The 16,555-nt window shown below is 42.3% G+C and overlaps 1 protein-coding gene across 8 annotated transcripts in view; it reads right to left on the bottom strand.

Moving 5' to 3' along the window:
• The window catches only part of OTOG (otogelin), a 208,398-nt gene that overhangs the window by 181,971 nt on the left and 9,872 nt on the right, over positions 1 to 16,555 (bottom strand). For all 8 annotated transcript variants that reach the window (XM_061610232.1, XM_061610233.1, XM_061610231.1 and 5 more), the window contains 5 exons: positions 15,315 to 15,405; positions 11,192 to 11,284; positions 10,484 to 10,638; positions 1,078 to 1,196; positions 150 to 355 (listed from right to left, as the gene is read on the bottom strand). In XM_061610232.1, coding sequence (XP_061466216.1) covers positions 150 to 355; positions 1,078 to 1,196; positions 10,484 to 10,638; positions 11,192 to 11,284; positions 15,315 to 15,405 — 664 coding nt within the window. The remainder of the gene's footprint in view (positions 1 to 149; positions 356 to 1,077; positions 1,197 to 10,483; positions 10,639 to 11,191; positions 11,285 to 15,314; positions 15,406 to 16,555) is intronic.

The raw sequence follows: 16,555 nt of genomic DNA on the forward strand, positions 1-16,555 counted from the left end.
AGGCATCTTGGATTTTTCTACCCAAAAACAAAAGGTAGCAGCAAACACAGAAGGACATGATCTTTCTAAGGCTGTAGCTCTTCAGGAGCACAAATAAATATGTATACTGAACATATGCTATGAGTTAATAAATGAGACGAAATACTCACCATGACTAGTGGCAAGCTCATCTTGCAGAATGGCATTGTTGTTACCACACAATCCATGAGTTTTTCCCACATAGGCAGGAGCCATCTTAATATAAGCCGCAGATATACCATCCCAAGCCAGAGAGAAAGCATACTGGTGTCTCACAATGACATATCCAGCTAATTTTTGGATGTACAAGTTCCCTATGGTATATGGTAATTGTATTCTGGGAAGCCAAACAAATATCACCCTAAACAACTCATTGCCATCCTTTATATCCATAATATGTCAAACAGGTACCTTCTCTATTGTCTTTTCAGTGCCTACTAAAGACGTCCCTCTTTTAACAAGCCTTCTAAATGGAGATCTTTATCCCACTTATCTGTATTAGATTTGCATCGATTTTATGTATGTGCTGTTGTTAGTTTCAGAAAACATAGGCTCTTTTTTACATATATTAGTGTTTTTTAAAATAATTGTTTGTATATGTTTTTATTGTATTGTAAATCATTTCAGCATGCCTCATGGGAAGTGATTAATACATAAATTTTATTATTTTCAAAATATAGTAAAGAAATTATTGCATTCACCTATCAAAGAATGACACTATCACTCCTTCCAAAATTAAGAAAAAAATTGTTCTCAGTTACTTTTATAACCATCTTGGATTATGCCATTCTTTCTAAAGAATGCCATGTACACAAGCCATTTTGTGATTACGTATGGTTATAAATAACAAACTTACAATTATTTGATTTAATCTCCAACTGAATTATAAATAAAAAATGCTAGTTTTCTAGTTTCACCCACCCATATGACTTTTTTATAGTCTGCAGGAATAAAGCTAGCATATATTTAGGGATCAATTAAGTAGCTTACATCTCTGCATATTAAAATAACATGGCAAGTAAAAACATGGCAGATCATGAGAGTATACATTTCATTTACCCAATTCCTTTGTAAGTGACCTTGCTAGTTAATCTGATTTCCCCATCTCCAGAAAAGTATAGGCTAATGGATCGTTTACAGGAATAGGGAGAAGACTTGCATTCTGGATCATTCTGGACCTGCCAAAAATGGGAGAAATAAATACTGTAACAACTATATCCAACATTTCACATCCTGCTTTAGAGATGAGGCCCAAAAATTGTAGCCTCTGTGAGTATTCTGTTAAATATACATTTATTCCATATCTCTTATTTATTGAGTGAAATATAAAATGGGGGAGTGGAGTTCCATAGTCACCTGCTTCGTCCCCGTTGGAAGAAAAGTGGGAAATAAATACATTCAATAAATGGCTACTTATCTTGATAGCTATCTATTACCCTCCAGGATCAGAGGCAGTATAAGAACACTGCTGTTTCAAAGGCCCATCTAATCCAGCATCCTGTTCTCACAGTGGCGAACCAAGGGCCTATAGGAAACCAGTAAGCGGGACATGAGTGCAGCAATGCTATCCCCAGTAACTGGAATTCAGCTGACACTGAAAGTAGTTCATAGTCATCATGGTTAGTAGCCACTGATAACCAGGGGTGCAGTCGTCCAGGGTCTCAGAGGATCTTAGACCCTTTACTTTTTTGGAAGCCAGGTTCCAGCAGGGTCCCTATGCCTCCAGCATCCTATGAGCCAATCAGCATGAAAGGGGAGTGTGTTGGCCACCAAGAAGAGTGTTATAATATGCTTCCTTGATTGGAGCCAATCAGAGTGAAAGGAGGTGAGTCAGCTACTGAGAAGACTCTTCTCAGAAGCTAATATGCTCCCCTTTCATGCTGATTAGCTTCTAGAGACATCTGTTGTTGTGGGAGAAAGCATTAACAAGGATAGAGAAGCAGAAAGCAGAATTCAAGCCTGGCCAGATTATTCTATAATCTTAGAAGATTATATAACTTTAAAGGGGCATGGCTCTGACTTTCATGAAGGAACCCTGCACTTCTGAATTTGCCAGTAAGCTACTGCTGATAAGCTTATCCCCTTTTAATTTGTCTAATCCCCTTTTAAAGTAATCTAAATTGGTGGTCATCACTATATCTTGCGAGAGTGAATCTTATAGTTTAACTACACACTGTGTGAAGAAATACTGCTGTTGAATAACAGTATTTTCATGCTTCTGAATACCAATTACTGGGGAACACAAGCAGAATAGTGCTATTGTGCTCGTATCCTGCCTGTGGCATCTGCTCAGCCAATGTGGGAACAGAATGCTGGATCAGATTTGTCTGTGGACTCCTTCAGCTCTTCTCAAATTCAATTTTTTAAAAAATCATAACACAGTTTTGTGAAAACAATTTTTGTAAAAAAAAATGAATTGATTACCATCTTGTACAATATCAAATAGCATAGGTCTGATAGCACAAAGGTCAAAAGCATTTGGAATATTGGATACTTGGAATATTTTGTTCAGTGAGAATGTGTTTGGCCACAGCATGGAGAAGTTCATCAGGAGGGCTTTAAACTGATTCCTAAAGGGGAGCGAGACATAAACTTGGTGGTAACGACTGATGAAGGCTTATGCACAGTAGCGGGACCAAAGAGATCGGCTCTAATAGGGCCCAGTAACAGCCCTCAGAAAAATGTAGTAAGGAAGCCAAGCCATAAATCACATGGCCTTCAATGTCTGTATACTAATGCTCAGAGCATGGGAAACAAGCAGGACGAACTTGAACTATTAATACAGGAGGGCAATTACGACTTGATAGGTATAACTGAAACTTGGTGGGATGACTCCCATGACTGGAATACAGCAATTGAAGGATACAACTTGTTCAAGAAGAACAGAAGGAATAAAAAGGGAGGTGGAGTCACGCTATATGTTAAAAATATATATCCCTGCACAGAAATACAGGAAGATGAGCTTGGTAGCTCCACCAAGAGTATCTGGATTAAAATTAATGGGGCACGTAACAAAAGGAATGTGGTGCTTGGAGTCTACTACCGACCACCCAATCAAGGAGAAGATGAGAATGTAACTGTTGAAAAGCAAATTGCCAATGTTTCGAGGAGGCATGATGTAGTAGTAATGGGGGATTTCAATTATCCCAACATCTGTTGGGAGACAAATTCTGCCAAACACGGCCCCTCCAAGAAATTTCTGACTTGTGTTGCAGATAACTTTCTCCTACAGAAAGTGGAGGAAACAACCAGAGGATCAGCTATCCTGGACTTGATTCTAACCAATAGAGATGATTTGGTGGATGAAGTGGCAGTTACGGGAACTCTAGGGGAAAGTGACCACACCATACTTGAATTCTTGATTTTAACAGAAGCAAAAGCTGAGAGTAGCCATACGCGCACCCTGGACTTCAGGAAAGCTGATTTTAATAAACTCAGAACAATTGTAAATACCGTTCCATGGCAAGCCACCCTAATGAGAAAAGGAGTCGAAGATGGGTGGGAGTTTCTAAAAAAGGAAATTCTAAAAGCACAATGGCAAGCAATTCCAACAAGGAAAAAAGGGAGGAAACAGCAGAAGAACCCAATGTGGCTTCACAAAAAGCTTAGAGATGACCTGAAAACAAAAAAGGACACATACAGGAAGTGGACAGAAGGCCGGGCCACAAAGGAAGAGTACAGACAGGTATCATGGAATTGCAGGGATGGCGTCAGGAAGGCTAAAGCTGAGAATGAGCTGAGGCTAGCTACGGATGCTAAAAGGAACAAAAAAGCTTTCTTCAGGTATGTCCATAGTAAAAGACAGAGAAAAGAAATGGTGGCACAGCTACTGAATGAGGATGGCAAAATGATAACAGATGACAAAGAAAAGGTAGAAGTCCTCAATTCCTACTTTGGCTCAGTCTTCTCCCAAAAAAGGGCCTATGACCCTCCCGGGAAACATGAATTAGAAGGGTCAGACGGGTCAGTATTTATTTATTTATTTATTTATTTATTTATACCGCCCCATAGCCGAAGCTCTCTGGCCGGTTTACAGCAACTAAAAACATCAAAAACAAATATACAAATTTAAAACACATCTTTTAAAAACAATTTAAAACACAATTTAAAAAATTCAAAACAATTTAAAAACACATGCTAAAATGCCTGGGAGAAGAGGAAAGTCTTGACCTGGCACCGAAAAGATAACAGTGATGGCACCAGGCACACCTCATCAGGGAGATCATTCCATAATTTGGGGCCACCACTGAGAAGGCCCTCTCCCTTGTTGCCACCCTCTGAGCTTCCCTCAGAGTAGGCACCCAGAGGAGGGCCTTAATTGTTGAGGGTAGTGTACGGGTGGGTTCGTATCGGGAGAGGCGTTTCATCAGGTATTGTGGTCCCAAGCCATGTAAGGCTTTATAGGTTAAAACCAGCACCTTGAATCGAGCTCGGAAACATACAGGCAGCCAATGCAAGTGGGCCAGAATCGGTTTTATATGTTCGGACCGTCTGGTCCCTGTTACCAATCTGGCCGCTGCATTTTGCACAAGCTACAGCTTCTGAACCATCTTCAAAGGCAGCCCCACACAGAGTGCATTGCAGCAATCTAACTTGGAGGTTACCAGAGCATGGACAACTGAAGCCAGGTTATCCCTGTTCAGATAGGGGCATAGCTGGGCCACCAACCGAAGTTGGTAGAAGGCACTCCATGCCACCAAGGTTACCTGACCCTCAAGTGACAGACATGGTTCTAGGAGAACCCCCAAGCTACGAACCTGCTCCTTCACGGGGAGTGTAACCCCATCCAGGACAGGTTGGACATCCACCATCTGGTCAGAAGAACCACCCACTAGCAGCATCTCAGTCTTGTCTGGATTGAGCCTCAGTTTATTAGCCCTCATCCAGTCCAGGCACCGGTTCAGCACATTGACAGCCTCACCTGAAGAAGATGAAAAGGCGAAATAGAGCTGCGTGTCATCAGCATACTGATGGCAACGCACTCCAAAGCTCCGGATGACTGCACCCAACAGTTTCATGTAGATGTTGAACAGCATGGGGGACAGAACTGACCCCTGTGGAACCCCATACTGGAGAATCCAGGATGCCCAGCAATGTTCCCCAAGCACCACCTTCTGGAGGCGACCTGCCAAGTAGGAGCGGAACCACCGCCATGCAGTCCCTCCCACTCCCAACTCAGCCAGTCTTCCAGAAGGATACCATGGTCAATGGTATCGAAAGCTGCTGATAGATCAAGAAGAATCAACAGAGTCACACTCCCCCTGTCTGTCTCCCGACAAAGGTCATCATACAGGGCAACCAAGGCTGTTTCTGTGCCAAAACCAGGCCTGAAACCCAACTGAAATGGATCCAGATGTCTCATCCAAGAGTGTCTAGAGCTGGCCCGCAACCACTCGTTCAAGGGCCTTGCCCAGGAATAGAACATTTGCTACCGGCCTATAGTTATTAAGATTTTCGGGTCCAAGGAGGGTCTCTTCAGGAGTGGTCTCACTACTGCCTCTTTCAGGCAGCCAGGGACCACCCCTCTCGCAGAGAAGCATTAATCACTTCCCTGGCCCAGCTGGCTGTTCCATCCCTGCTAGCTTTTATTAGCCAAGAAGGGCAAGGTCCAGCAGAGAAGTGGTTGCACGAACCTCTCCAAACACCTTGTCAACGTCCTCAAGCTGTACCAACTGAAACTCATCCAAGAAATCGGGACAAGGCTGTGCTCTGGATATCCCGCTAGATTCGCCTGCTATAACACTGGAGTCTAAGTCCTGGCGGATGCTAGAGATTTTATCCTGGAAGTGCCTAGCAAAATCATTACAGCGGACCTCAGATTGATCTACCATGTCCCTGGGGCCAGAGTGTAATAGCCCCCGGACAATTCTGAAGAGCTCCACTGGGTGGCAGAGTGATGATTTGATAGTGGCAGCAAAATATTGGTTTTTTGCCACCCTCACTGCCCCTAAATACAGCTTACCATAGGCACTTACCAGTGTATAATTTCATCCACTAGGATTTCATCTCCATTTGCACTCAAACCATTTCCTATGTTGTTTCATCGCTCTCAGCTCTGGGGTATGCCATGGAGCCGTACAAGCTGTACACAGGACCAATCGTGTCAACCGCCCGAGTCATTTCTGTATTCCACAATTCAACCAGGGTTTCGATAGCAGCGCCAGCCCTATCAACCGGAAAACTCCCCAGAGCCCTTTAGAAACCATCCAGATCAATTAGTCTCTGGGGGCGGACCAACTTAATAGGTCCCCCACCCTTGCAGAGGGGAAGAGCCGCTGTAAGTCTAAACTTCAGCAAGCAGTGATCTGTCCATGACAGAGAAACTGATGTAAGGCCCCCCACATTCAGATCACCAATTCCATGTCCAGTTGCAAAAACCAAATCTAGAGTATGCTCTGCTACATGTGTTGGGCCAATGGCATATTGGGACAGTCCCATGGTTGTCATGGAGACCATAATATCCTGAGCTGCCCCAGATAAGGTGGCCTCGGCATGGATGTTGACGTCCCCCAGAACCAACAGTCTGGGGGATCTCAGCAGTACACCCGAGACCACCTGCATCAGCTCAGCTAGGGAGTCTGTTGGGCAGCGGGGTGGGCGGTTGTCAGGCCCAGGATGTGACTCAGGAACCAGACCAACGGCTGTAGTTAATTCGTGTTTTATTAGGGTAATGTCCAAACAAAGACTGCGTTTTCTCATGAAGAAATACAGGGATACAGGTCCTGCGGCATTGGGAGAAAGTTGACAGAGCAAGGGACTTCTTCCCGCCTGTTCTTTAAGAAGGGGCCAAACGGGCGCGCAATCTTTCGCTCCTCCTTAACTGCCCCTCAGGTACTGCCCGCCTTCCCCCCCTTCTCTCCTGTCTTTTCAGCTGTCTGCGTGTGCGCGGTGAGGGGGGAAGCATCACCCCCTCCTCTTCTGAAGTTTCCGATTCCAGGATGGGGGATAGGGGAGGGGCTGATGGTAAACTGCCTCCCCGCTTTTCGGCTGTGAGCAGCCCTCCCTCTTTCCCCTCTTGCTCTGAGCCTGAAAGAGGGGGAGGCGTGGGAATGTCCAGGGAGGGCTCAGGCTCCCCGTTGCTAAGCGACCTTATCACTGGCAGTTCCTCTGTTTCGTCTTCACTCCAAAGGGGGGAAGTTCCTCCCCCTTCCCTCTGCCATCCATCCGAATACTCTTCTCCCAACTCTCCGGGATCCAGCTCCCCGGGATTGGGACCCCAGCTCTGCCTTCTGACAGCGGTACACCAACAGAATCCCCAGTCTGTCCCGCTGACCCAACATAAGGTGCAAACACTCCAGACCAGTAGTCACATGAACAGGGTGCTTGCAGAGGGAGATGGAGCTCCTATAGACCACAGCAACCCCCCTCCCCGGCCCTCAGGTCTACCCTGATGCTGAGCCAGGTACCCTGGCAGCATAGCTGGGAGAGGCTGACTCCCCCCTGCTCACCCACCCAGGTCTCAGTTATACATGCCAGATCGGCTGCCTCATCCACAATTAAATTGTGAATGAGGGAGATTTTATTATGCACCGATCTGGCATTTAGGAGCAGTATCTGAAGGCCTGAGAGCTGGCTCATAGGGCAACCAACAAACCTGCGGGTGTGGGGAGGACCAGGACAAGGCACAGTCGTTAAGTGTCTGGGCCGTGTTCCCCTTACCTGGCAAGTCTTCCTCACAATGCCATATCTCCCTTGACCCATCACTACACCAATTGGGGCCCCCTCACTCTTGGCTGTGAGTCCTCTCTCCCAGGCACATGACTCAGGACCCACAAAAAGGCAGACAAAGCAGGAGGCACCTCAACCAGCCAGTCAGCTTATGTATCCCCTCCAGAGAAGGGACAGTGCAAGAAATCAGCAACAGCTGGCTGAGTACCTGGCAGCCGAGCAGCAGCAAGCCAGCAAGCAGGCAGGCTGGCAGACAGCAGCAGCAAACGGCTCTCCTTCCCTGGACAGCAATGAACCCCTTCCTCCTGCAGGCACTTGGGTCTCCCAAGCCACCTCAGCCAGCCAGCTTATGTATCCCCTCCAGAGAAGGGACAGTGCAAGAAATCAGCAACAGCTGGCTGAGTACCTGGCAGCCGAGCAGCAGCAAGCCAGCAAGCAGGCAGGCTGGCAGACAGCAGCAGCAAACGGCTCTCCTTCCCTGGACAGCAATGAACCCCTTCCTCCTGCAGGCACTTGGGTCTCCCAAGCCACCTCAGCCAGCCAGCTTATGTATCCCCGCCAGAGAAGGGACAGGTGGAAGAAATCAGCAACAGCTGATTGGACCTTGAGATTGATAGACAAATGAACAAGGAATACCTAATCACTTTGAATGAGTTCAAATTGGCAGGGCCCGATAAACTGCATCCTAGAGTATTGAAGGAACTGGCTGAACAACTCTCAGAACTGCTCTCTATTATCTTTGCGAAATCATGGAGGACCGGTGAAGTACCAGATGACTGGAGGAGAACTAATGTTGTCACTATCTTCAAAAAGGGCAAGGAGGAGGAACCAGGGAACTACAGACCAGTCAGCCTAACATCAATCCCTGGAAAAATTCTGGAGCAGATTATAAAGCAGTCAATCTGTAAGCACCTTGAAAACAATGCAGTGAATACTAGGAACCAACATGGATTTATGAAGAACAAATCCTGCCAAACTTATCTCATCTCATTTTTTGACCAGGTAACCTCCATTGTAGACTGTGTGAATGCTGTGGACATAATATATTTCGACTTCATCAAAGCTTTTGACAAAGTGCCCCATGATATTCTGATTACCAAGCTAGCTAAATGTGGGCTGGATGGAACAACTATCAGGGGAATCCACAGTTGGCTCCAGAATTGTACTCAAAGAGTGGTTATCAATGGTTCCTTCTCAAACTGGGTGGAAGTAACAAGTGGGGTACCACAGGGCTCTGTCCTGGGCCCAGCGCTCTTCAACATTTTTATTAACGACTTGGATGAGGAGGTACAAAGCATGCTTATCAAATTTGCAGATGATACAAAGTTGGGGAGCAGAGCTAATACCATGGAAGACAGAAACAAAATTCAAAGTGACCTTGATAGGCTGGAGCATTGGGCTGAAAACAACAGAATGAAATTCAACAGGGATAAATGCAAAGTTTTACACTTAGGAAAAAGAAACCAAATGCACAGTTATAAGATGGGGGATACTTGGCTCAGCAATACGACATGTGAGAAGGATCTTAGAATTGTCATTGATCACAAGCTGAATATGAGCCAACAGTGTGATGTGGCTGCAAAAAAGGCAAATGCTATATTAGGCTGCATTAACAGAAGTATAGTTTCCAAATCGCGTGAAGTACTAGTTCCCCTCTAATCAGCACTGGTTAGGCCTCATCTTGAATACTGCATCCAGTTCTGGTCTCCGCACTTCAAGAAGGATGCAGACAAACTGAAACGGGTTCAGAGGAGGGCAACAAAGATGATCAGGGGACTGGAAACAAAGCCCTATGAGGAGAGTCTGAAAGAACTGGGCATGTTTAGCCTGGAGAAGAGAAGACTGAGGGGAGATATGATAGCACTCTTCAAGTACATGAAAGGTTGTCACATGGAGGAGGGCTGGGATCTCTTCTCGATCGTCCCAGAGTGCAGGACACGGAATAATGGGCTTAAGCTGCAGGAAACCAGATTTCGACTGAACATCAGGAAAAACTTCTTAACTGTTAGTGCCATACGACAATGGGACCAATTACCTAGAGAGGTAGTGGGCTCTCCGACACTGGAGGCATTCAAGAGGCAGCTGAACAGCCATCTGTCGGGAATGCTTTGATTTGGATTCCTGCATTGAGCAGGGGGTTGGACTCGATGGCCTTGTAGGCCCCTTCCAACTCCACTATTCTATGATTCTATGGTTCTACTTATCCACATTCTATGTAGCCTCCATCAATCGCAGACAAGCCATGGAGCTGCAGGTGTATAGGTGTTTTCTAGTAATTCTCTTGCTACAATTTCCCCACAAACACACACATACGTACACACACCGAAAAACTCATTGCAGAAGTTTGGGGCATCCTCCCTGGCAACATTTCATGAGGCATAAGGAGCTGCTACCAGTAAGGGGAAAAAAGCATTTTTCACCCCCATTAGGGTCCCTGAGCCTCTTTGCATGAGAATGTTTGAATCCCAGTCAAGTAATCTCTTTAAAAAGCAACATACAGTATAATCCTATGCATGTCTATTCAGAAGTAAGTCCTATTGAGTTCAATGAACATTACTCCCATTTATGTATATATAGCATTGCAGCCATAGTCAATTCAAACCATACAAGCAGCCCAACCCATTGAAATTACCAGTTTATAGTATTTATTTACTCATATTTCCAGAGTTAGGAGGAAGCAACTGAATCACACAATATCTCACGACTTTTTAAAAATAATGCATGAAATGCTTATATTTGTTGCAAATTAGACTTAATTTAAATTGTTTGAAATGATCTTTAAAATGTCATCTCTTACTTGTATAGAGAAGCTCTGTTCATCTAGTTCATTCTGTCTTACAAGAGCATATGTAGATTTCCCAGAGAAAAAGTAGTACAATCCATCGAAAGTTTCATAATGGTACTGTCCCCACGTACGGCAAATGTTGTCTCGTTCTGTGCCTGTGTTGTATACTATGGTGAGGAAAAAAAGACAGGAAAAAGCCATTCAGAAGCAGCATCTCTCACTACTGCCAATGTCGTTTCTGGATGGAGTCATGACAATAAACATATATCCCAAAAGAAAGAAGAATATATAAGAGATTTTTTAAAATTAAACACTAAGTAGTGTACATAAAACAATGTAAAACAATTATCAATAATACACAGACATGTTAATATACATAATCAAAAATATACATAAGCAGTGTTATTTTATATTATCTTATTGTATCTGTATTATAGAAATACAAAATATACAAATATAGTAAGTATTTGTATAATTGTTAGTAGTAGTTGTACCATTTGGTGGAAAGGTGGAAAACACAAATTTAACAATTAAAATAACAAACACCACTTATGGTCATTTAGGCACCAGATCCATCAGCTCTTCAAGTGCCCTTGGTGACCTTTTGGCAATTGTGCCTAGTTCAGAAAAGAAATCAGCCAATAAGGCCCTAAGTCTAGTTTCGAGTCTTAGGTCATGCCAGATACACTGGGTAGCATACAGTCTATATTTTCCACTCACCTATCTGACATCTTGATCCAGTTGCATTATATCGACTACAGTCACACAGTTGCCAATGCACACACTCACCCCCATTAAAGCATGTGAACGAATCTAAATAAAAATGGAATGCATAATCATTTTCTTGCATGTCACATACATTTTAAGGTCTAATTAGATGGCCATGTAAACGTAGATGACATGGATAAATGGATAGACTGCCAAATAGAAAACAATTGCTTGTCTTTCATTTGTTGACTGGAAATCACACATCTCTTAACTACCTGAGGGCAAACCTTTCATTACCAACATGGTAATACATATCAGGGGAATCCTTATGATAGATTATTGGCTGCTGCTAAGCATTTACATATCAGCCTACTTATGGCCACTTCATACATTACAGATATTAGTGGGTACACTCCTACAGTTAGTGGGTAGTGTGTGGATCTTCAATGTTTCTTAACATGTGGGAGCCAAAGTCTTCTCGCAGGCCGAGAGCTATTACAACTTCCTGTTGTTTCTCCACAGAATGGGTTGCATCCAAAGTTTACCTTCTTCCAGAGAAGGAATGGCACCTTTGCCTATGTATGCTGTCAAAAATAGATAGGTATGGCTTGCTCACATGTAACAGGAAACACCAAAGATACATGTATTTAATACTTCTGTAACAAGAAGCTTGCTAACCCTGTAGGCAATGAAATGTTTCATTTTCTGTAAAATGTACAACACAATATTAAATAACAGAAGTAACTTGTTGGATCCAAAGGTTCTCTTCCACTCATGGAAGGGGTTTTCTATTCACAGAAGGGAACCTTTTGATGCAGCCCAATATCTGTAACATTTTGCATAAATCAGTATCTTTCTTCCATCATAGTTTACAGAATAAATTGTCCGTTTAAATATACACATTGAAACTTATAAGTGATCTAATATTCTTTGAAATCTTTTGTATCACATATTTCAAATATTTTTGCATAGCACTCAAAGTGTGGCAAGTAACAATCAGTTACAAGCTATTTTGAATCAAACTGTATCCAGGTCATCCCTAATAATTCTTTCAAGTGACCCAGCTTCATAAAAAAAAACTAAGATGAACCCTCAGTGTGATAAATTTAATAAGATGCAGGCTCATATTTTTCTTGTTTTGAGAAGGATCAGCTCCCGTTAATTAGGATCCTGAAAATATAACCCAAGTTAAATATTTTTTTACATTGTCTGACAGGCCAAAAATAAGAACATTCATTATATGTGTCCTTTGATCCATCATTAAGAGGCTGGCAGGTGAGCTGCAAGCAGACTTTGAAAATGGCAATTCAACCAGCCAAATAAATTTCAAAAGCTATTTTCAGTCTAACATACTGTTCTAGGTTCATTTTATTAATGTTTTCATTACCAATTCTGTCCCAATGCCTGCTTCTACAGGTGTCCAGTTTGTGATGCCAGCTCTGGAGAATTTTAATAGAAATGCAATTAATGGAGCTACTGAACCACAGAATTCCTCCTGCTAGAAGCCATTACAATTTTCCACCTTATATCTGAGGCCTTCATATATGTTCTGGTCTCTTTGGCTCCCTTTTACTCTTCAGGCTTTTTTGACATTGTTCTTTCCTTGCCTTTGTCCTACCTCCCAGGTCTTTGGCAGTACATAGATTATTATTTCTATGGAACAGCAAAAACAATTTTTTTCTTTCCACTATTTTAGAACTAGCCATCTTCCTGCTTTAGTAATTAACTGCGCAAATATAAAGAAGTGTGAGCCTTCCCATAAAGCAAATTTCCCCCCGCTTCTTTTCATCCTTGGGACAGCTTCCCTTAGTCCCATACAAGTGTTTAGCATGGTGAAAGTTTCTGAGCTAGTCAATTTCATACTGAAGGGAAGTCTGCTATAAATTCTTCTTTAAGATACCAATATTGCAGAGTCTTTTGTAACTTATCTACCCGTATTAATAATCAACTCTCCCTTACCTCTCCCTCATTCTTGCTGTTTCTTTATCAAACCTTGTTCACATACTTCATCACATATATCTAGAAAGGTAAAGGTGTCCCCACACTTGTAGTGCGAGTCGTTTCCGAGTCCGACTCTTAGGGTGACATCTTGTGACATTTACTAGGCAGACCGTATATATGGGGTGGGATTGCCAGTTCCTTCCCTGGCCTTTCTTTACCCCCCCAGCATATTCCAGGTACTCATTTTACCGACTACGGATGGATGGAAGGCTGAGTGGACCTTGATCCCTTTTACCGGAGATTCAACTTCCTCCTTCCGTTGGAATCTAACTCCGGCCGTGAGCAGAGCTTCGGCTGCATTACCGCTGCTTACCACTCTGCGCCACGGAGGGTCTTAAGGAAATGGACTGCTGAGAGGCGCTGACTGGCCCAAGGTCACCCAGCGAGCATCATGGCTGCGTGGGGATTCGAACCCTGGTCTCCCAGGTCATAGTCCAACACCTTCACCACTGCACAACACTGGCTCTCTACACATATATCTAGAGGACTGCAAACTTTTTAACACTTAACAAGCAGCAGACGTGGGGACGTTTATGTTTGTAAACATGCAAAAAAGATACAGAGACATACTGAGGAGCTGGAGGCAACTGAGTTTCCTTATGATGTTTCCCAATTTGTATCTAAATCTGCATTCCTTGTTAAATATTCCCATGTTCACCAGGAGATTTACAGTGGATGCAAATTAAATATGGCTGCCCATAAAGTGGAATGAGTCCTAGAGTTTCATCTCATCAAAGGCAAGTATTGCAACTTGTCTTAATGCAACTGTGACATTTCTTTGTTAAGTCTCACGTTTCTTTATATTTATTTTAAAAAGCCATATCCCTCCCTTCATCACAGGACCCTAGAGCAGGTTACAAGTACATACACAAAATAAACTATTAAAATATCGCCTAACATCAATAATCTGCCAGTTTCCTACTAACAGGCAGACAACATTAAAAACCTGGACAAGGAAGCAGATCTTCAGCTGATGCCTAAAGTTATACACTGTGGAGCCAAGTAACCTCCAGAGGGAGACAGAAAGGCTTTTGGGTATCAGAAAGTAATTTAGACTTTCATGAACGTGATACCATTTAAAGCTTATATAAAATATTTATTGCAATAGTAACTATTGTTACATCAAAATATTGGAATCCAATGCTGTTATAACTGACAATGTATAGATACAGTGATAGATTATGGTGGATTTACACAACTATTTTTCCTATCATAGCATGATTTTTTTTTAATTTACCTCACAGTGGTAATTCATGTAAAACTAGTTCAATGGGTTCAACTGTCCAAATATCATCCCTGGAAAGCCCAGTTTCTGAGCCTCTCTCATTAATCACTGTTACTCTCAGGAAAGTAAACAATTAAGCTTACATAGATTTGAATAATGAATCTGGATTGCTATTTGTAATATTCTCTTACTACTCTATCTCCTCATTATTGGACAATCATAGTATAGATAACCCATTTAAAGACTTGTCAAAAATTAAGCAAATTATTTAAATTTCAGGAAATTTCTTTCCCTATATATAAGTAAGCCGAACTTCCAATTTCTGTTCCGTTATAATATAATTCATTTATATATGGCTTTTGGCCCCCAAAGTGGTGAACAGTATAACAATACAAAATGAAGGTACAACAAACACAATAGATCAACTGAAACAATATAAAAATCACAAAATACCCACCAATCATACTGGAGATGCATTCATGCTCTCACAAGAGACGCAGCTCCTGAACATTCCACCTCTCATTCTGAAGTCACCCCGTACTCCCACCCAGCAGCTCCACTCTCTCACCTAGGAGCAAGCTCACCCACAACCACTCACCCCTGGGGAGTGCAGTCACTCTCATCACACTCCAAAGATGGCAACACCAAAAGGTTCTTCATGGCCAAGACTAGCTGGCCCAAACTCCAGTGAGCTAGTCACTATAACCCTTTAGAGACACTGCATTTGTTCTGCATAATAAGACTGAAGGTTGAAACAGCTTCCTACAAGTATTAAATCTAGATTTCCCTCCCACCATTGGCCAGGTTTGGATGATCATATCACTATGACTGAGCAGCCCCTAAATTACTCAGAGGGACCTGTTGTTAAAGTTGTCGGGGGGGGGTTCAAAATAAGGAGGAGGAGCTTACCAGATGATTCACATATTGTGTTGCGAAATCTTCTTTGACTGGAAGAAGATATTGTAGTAGATGAAGAGTTATAAACTGATGTTCCAAATACCTATATAGAAAGAAAAAGAAAAAGAAACTAATTCAAATAAAGTATATCGTTTTCCACTATTTATAACTCTTTACAAATGCATTTTAAAATGTGTGCTAAACCATATGCATGTTTGCTATCGAACTTCAAATCTGATCAGATTTCAAAAAAGTATTCAAGTCCAAAACATAACACAACACATAATGCATTTGAAGCTAGTTACCAGAAGGAATCTTTATATCATGTAGATTATTATTTATTGTTCCATTTTTCAGTTCTCAAGTGTTAGAGAACTCAAATGTGAACCTGCTGATTTTCTAAGAAAAATATGTAACTTTTCCCTAGGGACGGCTTCTGTACCTGAGGACTGAAAAGTGGCCAGTGTGTAACACCAGTTCTTGCAAAAAATCTAAGACTCCAATACATCGTTGAGAGGAACCATTGAACCCAGTGGGCCTTACTTCTAACAAAATTACCATTAACTCAGTTACAATGGCTGCAGTATACGTCATAATCTGTCCTTCCTTTTTTATGCATGGAAATTCCTTCCTATAGTCTCTCTTACTATACTCTCTATGCAGTTTGATTCTTTTTTTGTCAGCCTTAATGCTTTTTGGTGGCATTTTTATCAATGTCTATAACAGCGCTGTAAAAAATGATTAGTGCAATTCTATGCATGTCTACTCAAATGGAGTTTACTCCCAAATAAGTGGATACATTTAATCATATAATTATAAATAACTATTACAATAGTTATTGTATAGAAATAGAAGAGGACAACCAAAAAGGTAGAACAAGAGCCCTATTCCAAACGATGAGAGAAATTAAAGGAAAATTTAAACCAAGAGTAGGGATGTTGAATAATCAACAGGGAAACACACTGACTGACCAAGATAAAATAAAAGGAAGATGGAAGCAATACACTGAAGAACTATATAAAAGAGATGCAAGGATGACAGATTCATTCACAGAGGAGCCGTATGTTGAAGAACCAGAAATTTTAGAATGTGAGGTGAAAGCTGCTCTTAAAATACTTGGAAGAAACAAATCACCAGGAACAGAGAGCATACCAATAGAGTTGCTTCAAGCTACTGAGATTGAATCTGTCAAAATTTTGACAAAAAATTGTCAACAGATATGGAAAAGAAAACAATTAATATCCCATGCAAGT

This window comes from Rhineura floridana, chromosome 2 (genome assembly GCF_030035675.1).
Source record: "Rhineura floridana isolate rRhiFlo1 chromosome 2, rRhiFlo1.hap2, whole genome shotgun sequence".
Lineage (NCBI taxonomy): Eukaryota > Metazoa > Chordata > Lepidosauria > Squamata > Rhineuridae > Rhineura > Rhineura floridana.